Genomic DNA, 23,364 nt, shown 5'->3' on the forward strand with positions numbered 1-23,364 from the left:
ACGCTAGACTGAGGCATTTGCAACATCACATCACACCGCATCACAGCACATCAAACCTGCACCGAAAATAGGCCAGAGATAGCAGCCGAACCCGTGACCGTACAGACAGACAGACAATGGCCGACACCACCAGCCCGGCCCTCCGCTCCACCGCGAGCCTCGTGGGCATAACCTCGACCCTCCTCGTCTCCGGCTTCAACATCAGCACCTCGTACCTGTTCGTGCCGCACCTGTACAGCCTGGACAAGCACGCCGCCACGCGCATCTTCGACCGCCTGTACCACGACGGCCTCAGGGCCGTCGTGCCCCTGGCCGCAGCGGGGATCCTCTCCTTCAGCTACCTGGCCTATAGCTCGTCCCCGCCCTCGCCCGCCGGCGCCCTGGGGACGACGGGCTTGGGCCTGGCCAGGCGGCCCGCCTTCGCCGCCGCCGCGGGCCTGGTGGTGGCCACCCTGGCCTGGACGCGCCTGGTCATCATGCCCGTCAACCAGAGGCTGATCGGCATCGCCCGCGAGGTCGGCGCCAAGGACAAGGTGTCGGCGGCGGACGTCGAGGCCCTGCTGAGGCGGTGGTGGTGGATGAACTACGTGCGCGGCGCCGGCGCCCTGGTTGCCGGCGTGCTTGCGCTGGCTGCGAGTCTGTAGGGGGCCTGCCGAGCGCCGAGGCGACTTGGTCTGCCCTGCTGCGGCACATGGCAAGAGCAATCTAACCGTGCGTCCGCGCATTTTACCTGCTTGTTATTTCTTGTTCTTTAGAGGTCCGGCAGAGGCTCACGGAGGGCGTCGATCGCTGTTCCCGCGGCGCCGCACAACTGCGTATCCCGTCTGTCACGGCAATATCATGGTCCCTTGTTACCTTTTACACTGCTTATACTAAGCTTCACGGCCGTCTTGGGTGCAGTTGAGTCTGGGTGCGCTCACCAACTAACTACTACCACTACTAACTACTATTGGGAATCTCTGGTCTTGATATCCGCCAATGTTTTCGCCTAGTCTGTCTATTATTCTTCTAGTGGTACAGTTCGTGACGTAGCGCGGCATGAGCCGCCTCATTCAAGCCCGCTACGACGCATCTTCATCTAAACTTCGCTGCCAGCCCCTCGGTCATTCTTTTGCCCCATGACTGATAATGCCTGTGAAAACCGGCCGAGCTATCCCGTCCCGTGCAAATCAAAAAAAAAGAGGAAAAAAGATTTTGCAGCTGGGAGATTCACCCCTCTCCCCTCTCCAATTCTTTTGTTGGCAGTCATGAAACCCTGTGCGAGAAGGAACTCAACTGCCTAGAAAAACAAGCCATGTGCAGGCGTGCGTATATGACTGCAACATACCAACTCCGATCAAGACGCAAAGCAAGCAGCCCGAACAGGCGGTTGGGCGGTCGGCGGATCGTCTATGCATCAACCTCGCCGTCAGCAATAGCAAGACGCTGTTTGGCTGTTTTAGCCTTCTTGGAGCCCTTGCCCTTCTTCTTGCCAGGTGCTGCGGGCGCCTCAATCGGGGTCGCCGTCCCCGACGCTTTGTTGTCGTCAAAGTGTCCTTCGCCTGGGAGAGAATAATCGTTAGCTTCCAGTGACTCTTCCAGTGACCTATAAAGATGCTTGGCTCACCTTCGTGATACATGTCGTCCAGGGAGACGGCATCCTTCTTCTTCCTGCCGCCCTTCCTCTTCTTCTCATACTCGCCGCTGGCCATGAGCTCCTGCTCGCGACGCTCGATCATCTTCTCCACCGCGTCATCGTCATCAGCGAGCCACATGGCAATGTCCTTGTTGCGGTTCTCAGTCGTCCTACGACCGGAGAAGTCGACACCAGCACCAGTGCCACCACCCGAGATGACAACGCGTTGCACTTCTTCTTTCTGCAGAGCTCGCTTGCGGATCCGCTCCTCAATCGTGCCGCGGGTGATGAGGCGGTACACCGTGACCTGCCTGGTCTGGCCGAGACGATGGGCGCGATCCATGGCCTGCGAGTCAATTGTGGGGTTCCAGTCCGAGTCGTAGAAGATGACCGTATCCGCGGACGTGAGGTTGATGCCGAGACCACCCGCACGGGTGGACAGCAGGAAGATGAAGATCTCGGGCCGCGTCTGGAAGTCATGCACAGTGTCACGCCTGTCCTCGAGCTTGGTGGAGCCGTCAAGTCGGCAGAACTTGTAGTTGCGGTACATCAGATACTCCTCGATCAGGTCAATCATGCGCGTCATCTGGAAGTACAGCAGCACGCGGTGGCCTTGCTCCTTGAGCTTGAAGAGCAGCTCGTCCAACTTGGCAAGCTTGCCGGAATCCGTGACGAAGCGCCGCATTGACGGTACGCTCACATTTGTGAAGCGCTTCTTTTCGTTGTCCGGGGCCGGTAACAAGCCGTATGGGGGTATGTTCTCGTTGGGGATCTTCTGCGTGATAAAGGCTAGCTGCTCCTCAGGATTGGGCTCGTACAACGCCCTTCGCATCGGGACATTAAAGAGCGTCTCCTCCCGCTCAATATTGGCCCCGCGGCTGTTGCAAACCACATCGATTGGTGGCGCGGCTGCCCCAGGACGACCAGCGGGCTCAAGGTGGCCGAACCCGGCGTCACGGTAGGTCTCTCGAGCCACATTCATCAGGTTGCTCATGATGCCCTTGTCCGTGATGTCGGCCAGCGGTTTGCGGTCATTTCGCTGCTTGATCTGGAAAAGTGCGTGAGCTGGGCTGAAGCCTTGGTCCTCTGGCTCGTCATAGGCGACATTCATGTATGCCAGCCGGTCCTTCTGTCTCGACAGCTCAACAGCGCGGGTGAATACATCCTGATGGCTTGCGTTGTACACCTCCTGAGGGCTTGCATCGGCAAAGCGCAGCCATGAGAAGGCGTCACTGCCGCTGAGGCTCTCGCGAACATTGTCTGGTGTCCAGATGTTCATCATGTGTTGCAGGTACCTGTTGCGGAACCCGGCCTTCTGGTTGTCGCTTCCGGCCTTATACAACCTGCCACCGTCCCTCCAGACAAGCTTGGGCAGCTCATAATCTATCAAGCTCCTCGTCGAGTACGCCACCGGCACGTTGTTGCCCTCGCGGATGAATGACGCCGTCTCGGCAAAGTACCCGGTGAAGAATGGTGATGTTGTCTCTGCGCGCTCGAATAGGTCGGGGTGATTGCAAACCTTGCGGAACTGCATGACAAGGTTCATCAATGTACCAGAGTCCGTGTCATCACCGGTGGTGGCCTTTTCGATCAGATCCATGATGCTGATCTGGTTGCGCAGGTTGCTGTAGTAAGCCCGCTGGCGATACGTGAGGTCACAGAAGACATCCGTCTCGATCTTGTCGCCAAGTTCCTTTTGGACATGCTTCTTCACGCGGCGAAGCATGAAGGGCTTCAGGATCATGTGCAGACGCTTGAGCTGGTCTTCATTGAGCTTCGTGTTGCTCTGCGCGTGAGACTCGATGTCCTTGGAGAACCATTCGCTGAATTCGTCATGCGAGTCGAACAGCGAGGGCATGATGAAGTGCAGCAAGGCCCAAAGCTCCTGCATGTTGTTCTGGATAGGGGTGCCAGTCAGCAGCAGACGGTTTCGACAGTGGAAACTCAGCAGGCACTTCCATCGGGAGCTTGATGAGCTCTTGATGGCCTGGGCCTCGTCGAGAATCATGTACTGCCACTTCATCTTCTGGAAGTAGGCAACATCGGACACGACAAGCTGGTAGGACGTGACCATGACATGAAAGCTGGCGTCCTTCTTGTACGTGTTGTGCCTGCGATCCCAGAACTTACGAAGAGTCTTACGGTCACCCGCTGTGCCCCAGTACGGAAGGATCTTGAACTCGGGAACGAACTTGCGCAGCTCTTGCTCCCAGTTGTGGAGGGTCGACGCGGGGGCAACGACCAGGTATGGGCCCCAAATGTCGTACTTCTCCGCCAGATAAGCCATGACCGAGATTGACTGCACAGTCTTGCCGAGGCCCATTTCGTCGGCCAGGATGCCGTTGATGCCCTGCTCGTACAGATTGGCCAGCCAGTTGAGACCCTTGAGCTGGTACTCCTTGAGCTGGGCATTGAGCAGCTTCGGCTGCTCGATGTCGACCTCGCCCATGCCCGTGGGGTTCTGGAAGTTCATCTCTCCGTCCTCATCAGGCTCATCATCCCTGTTGAAGTCCCTGGCCTTCTGCTGAGCTTCTGCCAGAGCATGCGCAGCGTTGGCCTTCGCGATCGCCTGGAGCTTCTCTTCGTCCTCCTCCTCGAAGGTGAGGTTCTCGAACTTGGTGACTTTGACGCCCGACGCGGCAGTGCCGTCGTCGTCGATGTCGACAGCGTTGTGGTCCGGGGCGGCATCCTCGGCGGCAATGTCGGGATTGTCGGTGCTGCGCTCGACTTCGTGTGTCTTGATCTTTTTGCCGATGAAGTGAGAGTACAGCTCCGTCTGGGAGATGAGGAAGTTGAGCTTCCGCTTCTGCCGAGCGGCTTCGCGGTCCGCCTCCTGTTTACGAGCGTTCTCAAGCTCCTGCCTCTCGGCGGCCTTGCGCAGGTCACGTTCTTCACGCTCGTTACGTTTCCAGAAGGTCATCATGTCTCGCATGACACGCTTGGCGCGAGCCTGCAGGTCTTTGGTGCCCTTGTTGGTGCGCATCTGCCACCTCTTGGCCTCCTTGGATGCGAGAATGGCCGTCTTCTTGAGGTTGGACGCCTTGGTCCCGTACGATTCGGTGGCAAGCCTGTAGACCTTGTTGACATCCTTGCGAGCAAGGTCCCGCCAGATCTGGTCGTAAATCTGGTTGAAGCCCTTGGTCTGGAACTTGGTCTCGAGTGGGTCTTTGGGCTCCTCAACGACCTTCTCCTTCTCCTTGGGCTCCTTTGGCTCTGTGACTGCTTCTGGGTCTTTGGTGGCGTCTTCCTTCGGGACCTTATCTTTCTTGAGCCTGATGCGGATCTTGTTCGTCTCCTCCTTGGATGGCAGCGCTTCACCGGCGTCCAGGGCAGCCTGGGCAGCCAGTGCACTATCCTTCTCGGCCTGCTTCTGCTCCTTGGACTTCTTCGGCCGCGGGCCGCCTCGAGCCTTGCCCTTGCCCTTGCCGGGCTCCATGTCGCTTGCCTGAAATGTCGACATGACGCCGCCCTCCAGGTTGACCTCGATGGGGGGCAGATTCCGCGCTGGCCCCTTGATGCCCTTCTGCAGAATAAGCTTTGTCTGCTGTGCCTTCTTGTTGGCACGCTCGGCCTCACGGAGGTGCTTGATGCGCTCAGCCTCGTCGCCGGCCAGCTCGGCTGCCTGGGCCTTTGCAAGGGCCGTTTCCTTCTGCTCGATAGTAACTGCCATGGACTTCTCGCGGCGGCGCTTGCGTTGCATGTCCTTCTTTCGCTCCTTCTCGGCGATGACCTCCTGGTCCCGCACCTTTTGCAACGCGTCGTCGTAGAACATGTCATCATACCTGCGCTTGCCCAGGTCTGTGTGAAGGGTCAAGTGCAAAATGCTGTCCCTGGCCAGGTTGGACCTGCGTGAGGAGTGGAGCTTGTCCTCCCGACCCTCCATTGCACGCCGGCGCCTCTGTGCTCGTTGACGCCAGGCGAGCCGCTCCTCGTCTGCATCAAACCAGTCGCCATCGATGGGGTCAATGTCCATCTGATCCATCTGGTCCATCTGGTCCTTGATCTTCTTCTCCTTGCTCGCTGAGAAGCCGCCCTGCTTGGGCTGGCCATTCGCCGTCCGCTTTGCTGGCACGCGGGCTGCGATTGGTGGTTCCTTCTCCTTCTGAGAAGACGATCGCCTTGAGCTCCCCTTGGACGAGGGCTCTGAGTTCTTGATGTCCGACACCCGGGGCTGCCTGGGCTTCCTGGCGGGCTTCTTTCGCTCGACTTTCTCGGGCTCGTCTGATTTCTCCTCCTTCACAGCAGGCTCCGAAGCATTCACAGGGGGTGATGGATCCCGTGGCCTCAGGTCGGTTTCGGCGCTAGAAAGTATGTTGTCGAAGGACATGACATTCCGGCTGGGGGTCTGGGGCGAATAACAGTCAGAAAGCGGATGGTACAAAGGGGGCGGGGGGGATTCCATGGATTGCTTGCTTACACTTGTGGGGGGTGCGGGTGCTTGGAGCACAGAAGGAGCAGGTGGCGAGTGTTGCACCGAGGTGCCATTTGAAGTGGTGCCGGCTGACAGGGCGGACTTGAGCACGTTGGGTGATGCCATCGCGCGAGCTCCAGCTGGCGGGCTGATGGAACCTGCAGCCGGGTGGGAATGAGAAACCGGGCTTCGCGGGGGGAATGTTGTGGCGACAGGAGAAGTGTAGCTGCCTTTGTAATAGGGAGAACGATCGACGGATGGTTGCGGGGGATAATCGTAGTCCCTATTTAATGCATCGCGAGGCTGCAAAGGGCGGAGTAAGATTGGTTAGCAGATGCCTGCGGGTGATGGATGCAAGTACAAAGTGGGAGTGCGATTTGGCGTGCAGGTTGACAAAGACGATGGTGGATGGATCACGACGTCAAAGACCGTGAAAGACGGGGGGGAGTGTGCGATGGGATTGCGATTTTTTCTTTTCCTGGAGGACGGAAGAAATTGACGAGTTTGGATGAGTTGACGATGGGATAGTCTTGTGATGCAGTGAATGGGCCACTTGGCCCGGTGGCATTGCTTCTGGTCAGACCTGCCAACATGGCGCGGTTTGGAGGGGCGTTGGTCTGGCGTGTGCCGGACGCATTGGCACCCGTCAAAAAGAAAAGTGTTGCCGGCCACCAGCGCACCAGCAGCGATGCAACAAGCAGCAAGCAGCGAGCAGCGAGCAGCGAGCATTCATGCGCCAGGGACTGATTGCCCGGTGGGATTATCTGTATCTCTTGAGGGGCTTATCTGATCTGATCTTTTACTTACCTTTGATGCTGACGATGCTGATGAAGTCTGCGGCGCGCTGTGCCAGGCGGGGCCCGAGTCGCTCACCCTGCGGTCGCTGGTCGAGGTGGTGGTGTCGGTGGTTGGGTCGTAGAAGCTCCCGGCCGTCTTCTCTCGCGGGGCGTCGCGGTGTTCGCGCATGTCCTGGGGATAAAAGACTGGCGGCGCGTGTAGGGGTGAGCGAGGAGGTGCGATGCTTGACGGGTGGACTGGTGGCGGGAGTGATGGCGGCGCAGCGGACGACGAGGTCAGGAATGGGTTGTGCAGGAGCGAACGGGTGCCCGAGCCGGTCCCATTTGTGCTGGTGCTGATGCTGGCGTTGGCGTTGGTGTTTGCAGCGGCACTGGCGGATGGCGCTGACGAGGGAGAGGCAGAGCTGGAGCCCGGAAAGTGAGGCGGCGCCGCGTGGTGGAAGTCGGGCTGGGTGGGCGACCGCAGACTGAACGAGTGCCGTGGCGGCGGTTGATGCGAATGTTGCGAATGTTGCTGCTGCTGCTGCTGCTGCTGCTGCCCGGACGCATGCGAGCTCGACCCAGGCTGGGGGTTGGTGTTGTCTCCGTGCTGGACCGGGTTGAGAATGTCGCGGTGTCGCCGCTCGCTGCTGCCGCGTTCCCGCTCTCGTTCCCGCTCCCGGTCGCGGTCGCGTTGCTGGTCTTCGTAGTCGTGCAGGCTGGGCGGTCTCTGCAGCACCGTCGAGTGGAAATTTGACTCCATCCTGAACTCGGGTGGCTGCGCTTCCTCCTATTACGCTGTTCCGCAGCTGTGGTCGGGCTGGCAGTATTATTGATCCTTCCGTCGCCCTGCTCTAGAGAGCAGGCACCAGATCTCTCCTGTCTTGTCTGTCTTTGGGATGCCAGAGACAACCCATCCGCACCATGTGTTGGAAAAGTTGCCGAGTTGACGAGGATGCAGCTGGGCCAGGCTCGAGATCGACCTGGACGCCGTGCGTCACTGACTGATGGACAAGGTGACTAGCTGCAGCTGGCTGGCTGACTGACTAACCGACCGGCCGGCCGAGTGACTGGCGGACTGACGGACAGACGGGCAAACCGACCTATGTATGGACGGGCGGGCAGGCAGGCAGAGGAAAACAGCGTGTGGGACGGTGTGTGCTTGGTTGAGGCGATGCCAAGCGGTGAATTGATGTCAACTGATGGCGGTCGACATGCAGGAGCAGGGACACCTCAGGCGGGTTGATGAAGGGCGATGGTTTCGGGGGGTGGGTGGCAAGTATCGCGGGTGGGCGAAGCTTGGTGTTGAAGAAGTGATTGCGGCGTGGGCGTGGTGGTGAGCGGGACCGTCGGTTCGGTTCGGCCGTGGAGGAGGAGGAATGGGATGGGGATGAGATGGGTCAGATCACCTCAGGTCGATTGGTGTCGATTCGACCCGAGTCGAGTCGTGTGGGCGTGGGCGCGGGCGCGGGTGCGGGTGTGGGTGGTGGGTGTGCACGAGGGAGAGGATCTCGTGCCGGCTAGCGCAGAATCTAGAATCGAGAGTCGCAATCGATCTCGGTGTCTGGTCCTGTCCTGCCCTGCCCCGTAAATCTCGCCGGCCCGAGTGCCTGCGAACGAGCGGCTTGATCAACTACCACGCAAGCTTTTCTCGCGTCCGTTGGTTTTACATTCGTTGCCTGGTCTCTCTCTCTCTCTCTGCCCTCACCCGTGTGCCTTGCTTGCCGTGACGTGCTGCTTGCTATCGGCGCGGCAACACGGCCTACCACTGCACTGCAGTGTCAATGCTGGGCTAGCCGTGACTACCGAGCACCCACGACAAGGGACTGCGGCCGGCTGGGCTGGGGAGCTACCCAGGCTGCCAGGCTGCCAGGCTGCCAGGTAGGTTGGCTGAGCTGCAGCAGAGTTTCTAGTCCTACGCTGAGGCAATTATACGAAACGCGGTAGATAAATCATGGACTGCACAGGTGACCTCATCACGATGCAGATGCGGAACACAAGGGCAGCATCATCAAGGGACGGACGGCATGGCTGGACTGATGGGCAAGGTCGTCGTGAACAGCTGTCTGGGGCGACGATGCTGTCCGCAGCTGCACCCTTGGTGTGGTGTGGTGTAGTGTGGGGTGTGTGGGTTAATGACGCCCTGGGGAGGACGGGCCAGCAACGGCCACTACGGAGTACTTCATTGACTATTCTGACTGACTGTGCTGTTTCTCGTTCGTCTCTCTTCCCCCAGGCAGACAAACAGGTCTACGGAGTACCTCCCCAGCATTGTCAGCGGCTAGCATCTGATCGAGTCCCAGAGGTCGCGGTGGGGACGGGGGACGGGGAACGGTACGCTGTTCCGGAATGGAGCTAGATCGGGGCCCAAGCTGAGGCTCACTGGCGCTCCCAGATTTGCCAGGCTTGCCAGACTGCCAGACTGCCCCAGACAGCAGCACTGGCCGGCCTGGCCAGGAACCGGGGGCCGGGGACACCCAGCCTTGTCAGGGGGCACAGGTGCTCTGTGGCACCTTGGACAGCCTTATATTATAACCCACCTAGTTGTGAATAGATGGCAGTCTAGTAGCCACACTTGCACAGGTGCCCAGTCGATATGTACGACAGAACTGCTGGGCCCTGAGCGCGCCGGCCGTCATCTGCTTCTGCTTCTGCTTCTGCTACTGCTACTGCTACTCAAATCATTCTTCGCATTCCAGGACGTAAACTCGGAGATACCTTTCTGTGCTGAGAACATCTATTTCAGATTTGAAACGCCTACCCCAATCCGCATCTGGAGGCCGCCTCGAGCGGTCCTCGCGCTGCTTCTTCTGTTTTGCAGCACGACGCCGCTCGGCCCCTTGGTTCCCAATGCAGATACCCATCCATCCCTATGCCTCCTTGGGCCAGTCTCCACTGCTCGGGGGAGGCCCACCCAGTGCATCAGCCATTCTATCGAGAGGCCCTTGGGATGCTAGCATGCAGGCACACCTTCTATAACTCGACCCCGTCCCCAGTAGGAATGGAGTCTCTTTCTGTCTCCTACACAACACCACTTTTTCTTTTTGTTGGCAACTCTGCTGGCAATGCGCCCACGCCGTTCGCTTACACTCAGACCGCACCAGCCGCCAACATCTTCTTGCGCAGGTAGTTCTTGTACTCGCCGATCGTGCCGTCCCATGGCCTGATACTCTTGTTCTCGCAAACCAGGATCTGCTTTGCAATCTTGTCCAGTAATCTATCGCAGAGTGTCAGCTACATGTTGCGCGAGTGCAGGGTGGATCAGGGCTGCGTGCTTACCTGAAGTCGTGACTGACGACAATGACACCACCGGTGAATGCGTTGATGGCCTCTGCCAGACTGTCAATGGTTGGGATATCCAGACCGTTGGTTGGCTCGTCAAGAAGGATCATGTTTGGACTCTCAATGGCCAGCAGGGCGAACACGATACGACTCTTCTGTCCCTCCGACAGTGTGCCGATCAGCGCCGTCTGGGACTCGCCAGAGAGACCGTACTTGCCGAGTTGCTGGCGCCAGTACTGGTAGTCTTGGGAGCGGTCTGGGTACTTGTCTCGCACAAAGTCGAGCGACGACTTGGTCAGATCCAGCTGCTCGGCCGAGTGCTGCGAGTACATGCCCAGCTTCAGATGTGTGTGCCTGCTCACGGTACCTGCGGTCGGGGAGAGCTTGCCGGTCATGAGACGGAGCAGCGTGGACTTGCCCACACCGTTGGGGCCGACCAGCGCCGTCCGCGAGTCCATGTCGAAACCAAGGTCAATGTTGCGGTACAGGTCATCCTTCGGGTCGCCCGAGTACGAGAAGGTGACGTCGTCGAAAGACAGGACGGGAGGGGGCAGCTTCTCAACATCGGCAAAGCGGAAGCTGAAGATACGATCCGGGACGACGGGCTGGATGAAGCCATCGGCCTCCATCTTGTCCAGGATCTTCTGTCGCGACTTGGCCTGCCTCACCAAGTTGGCATAGGTACCAGCGCTAGCGATGAACTTCTTGATGTGGACAATCTCATCCTGCTGCTTCTGGTAGGCCTTCATTTGGTTCGTGTCCTGCTCGCTCTTGGTCTTGGCATATGAATCGTAGTTACCACCGTAGTACAGGAGGTTTTTTGCGCGCATGTCGATCATATTGGTGCACACACCGTTGAGGAAATCCATGGAGTGGGAGACGAGCACCAGCGTGCGCTCCCACTTCTTCAGGTACTCCTCGAGCCACACGCATGCCTCAAGATCCAGATGGGCAGTTGGGTCGTCAAGAAGCAGGAGGGTGGGCTTGACAAACAGGGCCTTTGCGAGGGCGACACGCATCCTCCAGCCACCAGACATGTCCTTTGTCTTCTTGTGAATGGTGGTCTTGTTGAAGCCCAAACCCGTCAGGATGAGCGAAGCACGGGTGGCGAAGGTCGAGGGGTCCATCTTGTCCATGTGCTAAAGTAATATACATGTCAGTCACAAGCCGAACTTGGTTGTCTGCAGGGTGTGCAGGCAGGGGCCCGGGAAGGGGAGGGGGGAGGGAGGGGAAAGCAAGGGCTCAGTGTTGTGTTTGGAAACGCACATCGTAAAGGTCCATCAGGACCTGGCTGTCGGGTCCCTCGGTCTCGAGGAGTTCCTCAGCCTTGTTCTCCAGACGGGCCATCTCGTTCTCAGCCTCCTTGACAACCCACTCAAGGGCGCCAAGGTCGCTGGGCGGGGCGCCCTCGTTGAGCAGGTAGATGTCTACGTGTTCTGGGATGGGGTACTCGCGTGCAGCGATGGCCTTGAGCAGGGTACTCTTGCCGCAGCCGTTCTCGCCCAGCAGGCCGTAGCGGCGGCCAAAGTTGAGCTCGAGGGTGCTGTCGGTGATGAGGACGCGGCCGTGGAAGACCAGGCTGGTGGAGGTGATCTTGACGTCGCGACTGGAGGCGACGGAGGAGAGGACGCCGGTGGTGACACGGTCAGAGATGCCGTACTTGTCCATCTGCTCGGCAAGACGCTGGACCTCGCCCATCTTAGAGGAAGAGGTGGCGGGCTCGTCAGACTCGATGGGGTTGCCGTTGGCATCGACCTGCTGTGGAGGGGTCTCATCACCGTTGACAGAGCCGGCGGCGCTGGCATTCTTGGAGCCGGCCTTGGACCTGGAGGCGACGGTCTTCTTGCCCTTGCCCTCGGCAGCCTGCTTGGCCAGTCTCTTCTCCTTGGATGCCGATACCATCTTGAATGTGGAGTACCGTGCCTGGGTACCAGAGGGTATCAGATAAAGAAATGAGAGATGAGGTGGTCGGAAGAGGGGTTCAAGGGGAAAGGGAAGGTATCGTGATTAGGACTGGACCCTTTGGAAAACAATAGGAACAAGTGCTGCCCGGGTCCCGAGGAAAAAAGATGGCTACGGGCCTGGTGGTGGTGGGCACGGGGGTTGGGACTGGAGAAACAAATCAAATTCAAGTGCACGGCAGAGCCAGAGCCAAAAGGTGGGGAGGGGCAAATGTGAGGAAGAGGGGGGCGTCACCGTCAGGATTCAAAGGTTGCTTTTGCCCGAGAACAGAGTGAAGCGAGTTGGGTCCTTGGGATGGTGGGGTCTGACTTCTGAAATTTCTGTCCAGGCTGATTCCTGAGGGCCCCAACCAGCAGTGGGAGTCTAGCACCCCCTAGCTAGAAATAGATCACTCGCCATGACTGTTTAGGCTAGAGCACCCATTTTCTCAGCACCGCACAACTCAGAGACTTTGAGCGTCTTGCAGTCCAAAGACAGAGGGTCCCAGTTGCATGTTTTTGCCAGCTGAAGGCATAGGCAGATTTATGCCTTCCATAAAGTATTTGTTAATATTATTAATTAATCAAAAGTGTGTTCTGTGATGGTGTCTGAAAAGTGGCAGGTGGCTTTCATTAGGTACCTAAGTAGGTACCTAGCATATTTAGGAAGTTGATGGCTCCATGCTGAGCGACATTTTCCCTGCTGGGGGGTGCCGAATCTCTCGTCCGGCAACCCAGGCCACGGCCACCACTTTGGGCCATGGATGGCTTAGCCGATAAGCGATAGCGGCCTAAGGCAATAGCTCTTCCCACCTGTCAGGCATCTACTGTTAAGTACTCCGTACACTTTCTTTTAATTCACCTCGCACTGACGCATGCAGGAATCTGACGTCACTCTCCAGTCAGGTAATCTTCCTCAGGCTTGATTGGCTGGCAGGCTGGCTTCAACACGAGTCAAGCTCCCAGGGTGGCTGCAAAAGAAACCGCCGCTGGTGTACCAGAATCAGGATCCCAGAAGTTATCCACCTACTTTTTACCTACAACCATAAATTCTTAATGATATTTTAATACCATTTAAATCAAAAGCTTATTCTCAAGATAGTAATATAATTGAAATTAAGTATATATGATATAGTTGTGGAATAATCGTGGTGCTAACATGAAGGGTTTTGGTAGTACTTGGACTTAGCGGTGGTTTCTTTTGCAGCTACCCTGGCTCCTCAATACATAACTTACAGACCCAACACAATTCAGATATAACCCTGGGCTTTGGGGGAGATCCATGGTACACAATTGGATCTGCGGATGTTGACTTCAAGGATTTAAACCGAAAGGACTTTGGCGATGGTATATCGGCAACAGTGACAGCTGTGACGTTACGGTACCGTAGGGCATTCATACACTGCTTGGAGTTCAAGTGGTTCAACTTGAATTTCATTGCTAGTGCCTACAGAGTTGGTGTTAAATTATATTCAAAATCCCGAGTACTCCATGCAACACATTCCCTGTGACCGTCTCAGACTCTCAGCAACCGTCTCGCAGCGTATGTCGCTCCGTCCTGCCTCCAACTCCAACACCATTGGTGCCATCTCACATGTGTGTGTGTGTGGCAGCAGTGGAGCCACTTCCATTGTTACTGCTTCCAAGGGGACTTAGGTGAGCGGGTAGGTCTGTCCACAATGTCTCATGCGCTCATGCAGCCAGAGGTAACCGGGCCGCTGTTGAACCCAACAATACCTTCAGCCACGCCCGTCTCCGAGGATGTCTGCAAGGTAATTGCTATCCGCCTGCCGATGACCCCATCACCACCGACCTCGAGTAGCAGCTGCTGTGCTAACCTTGACTCCAGCGCATCGGAGAGTGTCATTGGGAGGGTGAAGGTCTCAATCTGCTTGCACTCTGCGGTGGGCACTGTCAAGTCCCCGGTGGAGCTACAGAGTCCAGAATTAGCAACTTGGAACTGGAGCAAGGCCAGAGGGCAATCAACTGGGAGATGATTGATCGCTTACAATATGGTGAACTTCAAGTCGTGGCGGATCTGCTGGCTATGAAACGGCACGAACTTCACATGCGTAGCCAGCGTGCTCTTAGAATCAAGATTGTTGAAGAACACGACCTGGCCAGAGAGGTCTTGCTCTAATCCGGACCTGTCACATACCACTGCAAGGGCGCCGATTCGCCGAGGGTCGTGAAGATCTCTCTCGCTTCCTCCGCACATGACCAATAATTTCGTCTTCGGTGAGTTCACAAAGTATTCAGATCTCGCGGTCGGGGTATGGCGGGACAATCTCTCTCTAAGAATTTGAGTGTGAATAGCGTTAAATTCTAACTATCGACTAATAGGCTTTCCACCCCTTTATTTATATACTAAATATCCTTTATTTAGTATTTAAATACTTGTATCTAATAAAGCCCTTTATAGTCTAACCATTTTTAGTAATTATATATATAAAAACAATATTTCTTTATTAACTATCTAGAAATATATTTTTATAACTCTCTATAAGCTATATATATATATTTATTTATATATATATATAAGATTAAATATATAAAAATATTTAATAGTTAAAAACCTTAATTTTTAAAGAAAAGACTATTTTTATTAAGTTATAAACCTTTATAAAGAAAAAATAACTTATTTTATATAGTAATAAAACCTAATATATAGAAAAATATATTATTTATTATACTAAAACCTTTTATAAAAGAAAAATAGTACTTTTATTAATAATAAAAACCTTTATTATAGAAAAAATATACTATTATATAGGTAAAAATCTTAAAGATTTACTTTAAGCATAATTTAAACTCAAGCCCTTATAATTTAAACATTTTATTTTTATTTAGTATTTATTTTATATAGGTTATTTACATTATTATTATATTACTTTATAGATTTATAGTTTATAGGGTTATTTTCATAATTTAAGTTAAGAAGTTTATATTTATACTATAGTATCTATAAAAACTACATTTATATAGTAATTTTATTAGATTATATACTTAACTTCTATATATTCTATATATAGTGTATATAGTGTATATAGCTTATATATACTGTATAAGTTATTAAGATAAAACCTATTATTTTAACTTTTTATTAATTTTATATTATTTTTATAAGTTATTATTTAAGGTATTATAATATTTTATTTTATTTATTTTATAATATATTAATAAATAGAGGTATTAAACTTATTATTAATTTTCTTTTAAATTATATAAATCTTTAAATTTAATAAATAATAGTCTTTTAATTAGTTTAATATACTAATTAGCTATATTTTCTCTAAAGGTATATATTTTATAGTTATTAACTCTCTTTTATTAAATCTTAGGTATAATAATATATTATATCTATATATTTAGTCTTTTATAAAAACTTAATTTTTAGTTAAACTAATAGTAGTATTATTATTTATATATATAATAGGTTTATTTAATTCTAGATTTAAATCTAGATTTATATTAAAATATTTTAATAAATTATATAAATATATAACTTCTTTAAAAACTTCTTTTAAAGCTATATATTTAGCTTTATAACTACTTAATATAGGTATTTTTATAGTTATAAGTTATAACTTATAAAGTTAATTATTTTATTATTTTTAAAGAATATAAATATATAATTAGATATAAATTGTTTATTATTTAAGTTATTACTTTAATTAGAGTTAGAATATTTATATAAATTTAATTTTTATTATATTTATATATTTTAAATAATTTAAGGAATTTTAATATATATCTTTATAACTTATTTAATTTTTAAAATACTCTTTATTAAAATTAAATATATATTTAATTAAATTATATATAGAATATATTATATTTATATAGCTTTTAAACTTAAATATAATATAGTATTTATTTATTTTTAGTAATTATTTATTTTATTTTTAAGGCTTAATTTATATTTTTATTAATTCTTTTTAGGTGTAAAAGGAGTTAATTTAAGTTTTATATTTTATTATTTTTATATTAAATTTTTAAGTATTTTATTAGTATATTTATTTTAGTTTATAGTTAGAGTTTTCTTTTATTATTATTATTATATTATTTTCTAAAAGGAAGTTAATTTTTCTTAATAGTTTATATTTATAGTTTCTTTTATTTTATTTATTATATTATTAACTTTATTATTATTACTATTTATTATTATTATATTATTAATATAATATATTAATATAATATTTTCTTTATTATTTATAAATATTCCTTTATTATAAGTAGGATTTAAATTTTAATTTATTTAATTCTTTTCTAAATATTTATATTATAAATTAAAGCTTTATTTAATAACTCTATATTACCTTTTTATATATATAAAAGGTAATTTTATATATATTTCTTTATTAATATTAGAGTATAAAATATATTTTTATATTATAATTATATATATAATAGTTTTTATTTATTATTATTATTAATAATAATATCTATATTTTAATTTATAAACTATAATAAAGGTTTTAAGTAATCTATCCTTAATTTTTAATTAAAACTTTATATTATTTAATAAGCTTTATAGTATATATTATTTAATTTATTAGTTACCTAATAAAGCTTTATTATATTAAAGTTATTTATAAATTTCTTTTAAATACCTATTTCCCTTTAAAGACTTATAGGTATTAGGTATATTATTTATATTTATTATATTATATATATTTTAACTTATAAATAAATTAACTTTATTTTTATAGCTTTTACTTAATAAGGTATTTCTTCTATATATAGCCTTTTTAAGTTAAAAGCTTATTTATTTTACTTATAGTTAGTATATATAAGGTTTTATATTATTTTTAATATTATTATTTAATTATTTAATAGTATATCTTTTATAGTATATAAAGTTTTATATTTTATAAAATCCTTTTTTAATATAAGGTAGTAATTTATATAAGATTTTATTATATTATTATTATTATTATTATTATTATTATTATTATTATTATTATTATTATTATTATTATTATTATTATTATTATTATTATTATTATTATTATTATTATTATTATTATTATTATTATTATTATTATTATTATTATTATTATTATTATTATTATTATTATTATTATTATTATTATTATTATTATTATTATTATTATTATTATTATTATTATTATTATTATTATTTTTATTATTTTTATATAATTTTATTTTTATTTTCTTTAAATATAGGATTATTATCTTTATTTATAATATATTTACCTTTTAAGATATTTATATTTTTAGTTTATATTATTTTATTATTAATATATATTTTATATATTTTATTATTTTATTAAAGTTAATTAATACCTTTTTTCTATTCTAAAGTTTAGTTTATTTTATCTTTATTATTATTATAATATACTATAAATCCCTATAATTTAATATAATTTATAAGTAAATTATAATTATATAATAAATTATATAAGGTTTTCTATTTTAAATCTTTTAGGGTATAATATTATATAAATATATACTAAATATAATAGCTTCCTTTTATAATTTATATAGTAAATTAATTTATAATAATAAATATCTTATTTTATTTAATATTATTAAATTCCTTTTCTATAAAACTATTAGGTTTTTATATAAAGAAAGGTATTATTATATATAATATTATTATTATTTAATATTATTTTAAATTTTTATTAATATATTTAATATTATTATTAATATTAAATTTTTATTTTATTTATTTTATTTTCTATTATATTTTTATATTTATTAAAAGATTTTAATATTTAATCTTTAAACTCTAATAAGTTTATATATAAATATTTAATCTTTTATTTAAAATAATATATAATATTTATAATTATTATAAATATTTTTAAAAAATTAACTATATTATTATATATTCTTTTAATATATTATAATTATATAAATTATTACTTATTTTATTTATTTTAATATTATATTTAACTTTTAAATATATATTATACTTATATAGTAGTACTTTTATATCTTCTTTAAAAATTTAATATTTATATTATTATTTTTAATATTATAAGTAAAGGGTTTATATATATATACCTTAACTTATAGTACTATAAATATATATCTAATAAATCTTTATTAATAGTTAAAGAGGTTTTACTTATATTTAATAGTTATTTATTTTTATTTATATTTATATAAATATTTATTTTAATATAAGGTAATCTATTCTTATAATAACCTATTATTTCTATTTTATTAAAGACTCTATTTATTACTTTTATTATATTATTTTTAAATATTATATTATATATATACTTTATAATTTTAAAACCTAATATATTTATATTAAATTTTAAAGTATAATATATATTATTTAAAATTATATCTTTATTATTTATATTTATTTTTAAATCTCTTTTATTTTAATATTTATTTTATTAATATTTCTAATTAATACTAATATTTATATATTTAATATTACTTAAAAGATTTATATTTTTATAATAAATATATTTATATATATATTTAAAGCAAATTTTATTTTATTTATTTTAAATTATTTTCTATATATATTATATTATTTATATAGTTTAAATTTTTATTAATAATATTATTATTATTAAGGAATTTATTATATATAAAATATACCTCTATATCTTCTTTATAATTTATATTATTATTATAATAATCTTATAAATTAAATTTTAATAATTTTCCTCTTTTAAATTAGGGATTTTATATTATATTTATTTCCTTTTCTTTATTTCTTTATTACTACTTTCTTTATTTATTTTATTATAAATAGTTAATAATTTATTTTAAAAATTCCTTTTTCTTTATTATTTTTAAAGTTTTTAAAAATTATTATAATTTTATTAATTTTATTTTTATTTTCCTAACTTTTAATACTTTTAAAGTAAAAAAATAGTAGTTATTTTTAATATAGTTCTTTATTTTATAATAGGTATATTATAATATATTCTTTTATTTTTCTTATTTTTATTATTATTTTTAATAATAAAAATATTTTTATTTTATTTATTTTCCTCTTAATTTATTAATAAAACTAGAGAATATATTCTCTATATTATAACTATTATAATCTTTTATAAATTCTAAATAATATTCTAAATAAATCTAATATATTTATTATCTAATAAGTTTAATATTTATATTATAACTACTTAATCTAATAGTTTTATATTATTAATAAATAAATTTATAATTATTAAACTAATTTTATTTAAATAATTTTCTATAATATTAAAATTGTTTAATAAAATATTAAAAATTCTTTTAATAGTAAAAATTTAATAGTAAATCTAATAAATTAATATAAATTTTATAGTTTTCCTATATTATTTTAATAGTTTTATATCTTTTATATATATAAGTAGACTATTTACTACTATAAGTTATATATAAACTAATACTTTTAGTTTTTTTAAGTGTTAAATTCTTAAAATTATTATTTTTCTAGTAAAATTTTCTTTTAATAAAAAAGTTTAAACTTTAATAGATTATATAATATAATTTAATAAACCTTTTAATTTAAGAACTTTAAATCTTTTAAATAAAGCTATATTTTATAGGTATTTTATAAATATTTTTATAGATTTATTTATATATATATATATATATATATATATATATATATATATATATATATTAATTTTAATATTTCTATAAAATATATATTAATAAATTCTTTATAGATTAATAAATATTTTTAATATAATTTATAACCTTATTTAATCTTATATTATAGTATTTATTAAATTAAAATATAAATTAAAAATATTTTTATAGTTTTTAATTATAATTATTAAAAATAAGAATATTTTAAAATTAAAAACATCTTTTAATTTAAATTTTTAATATAATGGTTAGTAAATTAGTTATAATTATTAAATTTTAATATATTATTATAAATATTTCTTAATAAAATAAATTTAATTTCTTATATAAAGTATTATAAACTTTTATATCTATAAAGGTTTTATCTTAAAATTTATAAAGTAATTCTTAATATAAATATCTTAAAATATTTATAAATAAAAATTAAAAGTAACTTAATTTATAAAAATTTTTATAATTTTAAAATATAAATATAAATAAATTTTACTTTATTTAAAAGTAATTATAAAATTAAATTATAAAAAAGTATTTATAATTAAAAGATATTTAAATATAATATAAAATCTTCTTATTCTTTTAAGGTAAAGTATAATTATAAAGTATAAATAAAATAAAAATTATAATATAATATTTCTTATAAAATAATTTTAATATAAGTTTTATAAAATAGTTATTTTAAGTAATTTTATATATAAAAATTATATAAAGATTTTTAAAAATATTTTTATTAAATAAAGTCTAAAAAAATATAAAAATATTTTTATTATTTTATAAGTATAGTTTTATTAAGTTATAAAAGAGTATTAAAAATAGTTTTAAGTATATTATTAATAGTATAAATAAAAGGTATTATATAACTCTATTTTAATTAATTATAATAGGCTATTATTATTTTATTTAGAAAGGTATTAATTAACTTAATTAGGATTAAAGATTTAAACTTTATAACCTCTAAAAATTTAAATATAAATAGTGTTAAATTTTAATTATTAATTAATAGGCTTTCCACCCCTTTATTTATATATTAAATATTCTTTATTTAGTATTTAAATACTTTCATTTAATAAAGCCCTTTATAGTCTAACCGTTTTTAATAATTATATATATAAAAACAGTATTTCTTTATTAACTATCCGGAAATGTATTTTTACACTCTCTCTGTTTAGTCGAAAGGCGAGGAATCAATGCATCTCAATGGAAAACAGGAGCAATTACGTCTGGTGGGAAACAAGCCAACAGCCTACTTAAGTATATAGTATGTCCTCTCACTAGAATGGGTGAAAGGACCCTCATCTCGAAACGCTTGTGTGGAAACTGCCTCATTGGCAATGTTCACAGGTGGGTGGCCATCATCAAACATTGAAGCGGTCAGGAGTTGTCAGGCCGTCTTCTCGATGTCTGGGCCAATCAAGGAAAGTAAAACATGCGCAGTCACAATTGCTGCAGACAAGACCTGCTCGGCCACCTGGACAATTAGCCGCACATGTGGTCAGCCCTGAAATTTGGCCCCGGGGTGGAAGCCAAGATGCGGGCCACAGTCGAAGGGTGAGCACGTTTTTTGAGCAAGTTTCGGGGGAGCATTTGACGGAGAAGGCACAGCTGGACGGCATACAAGCCGGATATTAGTTAGTGGAGCCAGGCAGGCAGGCCATAATCGAAGTATCTGTCTCGCACTTACACAAACTCTCAGTCAAGAATCCTCCACGACCACTGTCGTATTGGCTGGGCTGCAAGAAATGACAGCCAATAATACATGCGGAGACTGGTAAAGACCGGAAGACATGCATTTTTAATCTGCCAACACGATCACCCGTGGTTCGTACATGCATCCTCACTATCTTCTCTGGTGCGTCACTTGGCTAAATCTTACCACACTCCAGTTCAACGACAACTCAAGAAGTTGAGAGGCTCGACGCCAGTTGACACCAGTTGACACCACCCAGATTCAAGGGTATGCACACAACGCCTTTGCTGCAACTGCCTCGATATTGCCTCACAGAGATCGAAATCGGAGCTGCACCCAATGCTTCCATTCACTGCTCTATCCGGACTCCTAGGAGTGGGCCAGCAGCAACCATATGTTCGAGCATGCCAATCAACTTTCGGGGACAAGACTCAGGTCCACCAAATCACCTACTGGCGTTGCTAGTATGTCCAGCCCACGTCAGGCTTGAATTGAACACTGTGGGTATTTCCGAAGTCTCAGAGACAGTCTCTGGATATCAGCCGTGAACTGCGTGCCTTTTACCTCGCACAAGTGAGCGATGGTAGAAATACGAGGGTCTAAACCCGGGGAGCATTTGGCGACTCAACATTTGAGTCTCAGACATTCCCAAGCTTCCGCTGCACTGATAGGAGCTGAACCCCTTATAAGTGGTAGCCCCATGCTCCTGAGGAGGCATCTCTACCTGGGTACGCAGATCTAAGAGTCAGTCCACCGCCACACCACTTGGGCGGCGTCCACATTCACAGCCACCTGGTTGCTGCAGTGCAAGCCGGGCAGATCGCACAGCATCACGACAGGCACTCAGTTTAACGGCGGAGTCATTCCCGAAGGAGAGATAAATTGAGCGGAATTCTGCATTACGTCAATACCACATGGGAATATCTTCCGCCAGTGAAATGCTTCAAGGAGCTCTTAGCACCAAGATGGCTAGCTGGACGGCCCTCTAAAACTGCGGCGAGCCTTTGTCACAAGACCGACCCGTTACAAAAACCAGATTATTGCTGACAAGGCAGCCCGCATTGCACAGGGGACAGTCATCTAGTGTGAAGGCATTGAATCGTGGAAGACCAAGCACCGACAGCTTGTGTGGGTCATGCCGTGTGGCCCCGTCTGGGCATCACAGTGAATCATATACGATCAGATTTGGGTGGAGATTCGGTGGTAACGCGGCAATGTGCGGAAAACGTCTGGAAGAATATGAGGTGATAGGTCGGGAAATAGAGACCCATCGCTGCGCAGATTGCCCTGTAGGTACTTACTACTAAATACTCGAGGCCTCGTCCTGCCCCCGGACATCATCGCTTACGAGATTTGTGGCGTCCGGAGCTGAGCATCAATTGTGGGACTGGGCGTCCATTGTTGTGATGAAACATCTCGGTCAACCAGCGATGGTGAGCGCGGCTGTCTTCCGTCTTCCGTCTTCCATCTTCCGGACGAAGGACTGTTAGATGGCACGCTCATGGCATAGAACCTGCTTCGCTCACTGCATGTCGCAGTTTTATGCCCCTCCCCCTTGCCCCCACGCCCAGCCACAAACTCATAATCTGGGGTAAGATTCTGCATTTGCTTTTGATTTGTATTCACAGGGAGTACTCCCAAACCCTACAGTCACGATTTATTAGACGCTTGCACACAACAACCCCATGCAACCGATTCAACTTAGCCCGGTCTTGATCGAGCTTGAGCTGTCCGAGATATGTCTCTCGGCAACGGGCCTTAGGTCTCTAGATATGAGCCGAGGGGGTGAGGGAACCGAGACGTCAAGCGCGATCAAGCTTGTCATTGGTGGACAAGGGACGAGACCACCTAGGTTGACCGTGCTGCTTGTGCTACCAGCTGAAAGTAACAGGTGCATAATGAACAAGCCTCCTCGCACGGCAGCACGGCGGCCGTCGTTCCTGCATTTGACATCGATCCACTTCTGCTCTAGCTGCATATTGCTGCCTCACGGCCCTGACGGCGTGGACCGAATGAGGCCCATGTTTCAGCCGAATCTTGGCCATGAGACATTCATGGATGTTTGTTTGGCAAAG

The 23,364-nt window shown here is 43.7% G+C and overlaps 4 protein-coding genes across 4 annotated transcripts; 1 reads left to right on the plus strand and 3 right to left on the minus strand.

Moving 5' to 3' along the window:
• Positions 1–116: 116 nt before the first annotated feature.
• KVR01_010796 (uncharacterized protein) lies at positions 117–1,082 on the plus strand (the record flags this gene model as incomplete). The annotated part of the gene is made up of 2 exons (XM_044794710.1): positions 117–617; positions 993–1,082. The coding sequence occupies 2 exons, from the start codon at positions 117–119 to the stop codon at positions 1,080–1,082; spliced, it is 591 nt and encodes a 196-aa protein (XP_044639943.1).
• A 307-nt stretch (positions 1,083–1,389) lies between these two features.
• Positions 1,390–7,565, minus strand: KVR01_010887 (uncharacterized protein; the record flags this gene model as incomplete). Its single annotated transcript, XM_044788365.1, has 4 exons — positions 1,390–1,541; positions 1,607–5,960; positions 6,033–6,329; positions 6,834–7,565. 4 exons carry the CDS (start codon positions 7,563–7,565, stop codon positions 1,390–1,392), a joined length of 5,535 nt encoding a protein of 1,844 aa, XP_044640034.1.
• A 2,327-nt stretch (positions 7,566–9,892) lies between these two features.
• On the minus strand, positions 9,893–11,986 carry KVR01_010922 (ATP-binding cassette family ATPase ARB1; the record flags this gene model as incomplete). The annotated part of the gene is made up of 3 exons (XM_044790106.1): positions 9,893–10,019; positions 10,082–11,223; positions 11,351–11,986. The coding sequence occupies 3 exons, from the start codon at positions 11,984–11,986 to the stop codon at positions 9,893–9,895; spliced, it is 1,905 nt and encodes a 634-aa protein (XP_044640069.1).
• A 1,722-nt stretch (positions 11,987–13,708) lies between these two features.
• On the minus strand, positions 13,709–14,242 carry KVR01_010869 (uncharacterized protein; the record flags this gene model as incomplete). The annotated part of the gene is made up of 2 exons (XM_044791150.1): positions 13,709–13,955; positions 14,034–14,242. The coding sequence occupies 2 exons, from the start codon at positions 14,240–14,242 to the stop codon at positions 13,709–13,711; spliced, it is 456 nt and encodes a 151-aa protein (XP_044640016.1).
• Between the last annotated feature and the right edge of the window lie 9,122 nt (positions 14,243–23,364).

The sequence above is a fragment of the Diaporthe batatas genome, assembly GCF_019321695.1.
Source record: "Diaporthe batatas strain CRI 302-4 chromosome Unknown Contig00014, whole genome shotgun sequence".
NCBI classification, from domain to species: Eukaryota; Fungi; Ascomycota; class Sordariomycetes; order Diaporthales; family Diaporthaceae; genus Diaporthe; species Diaporthe batatas.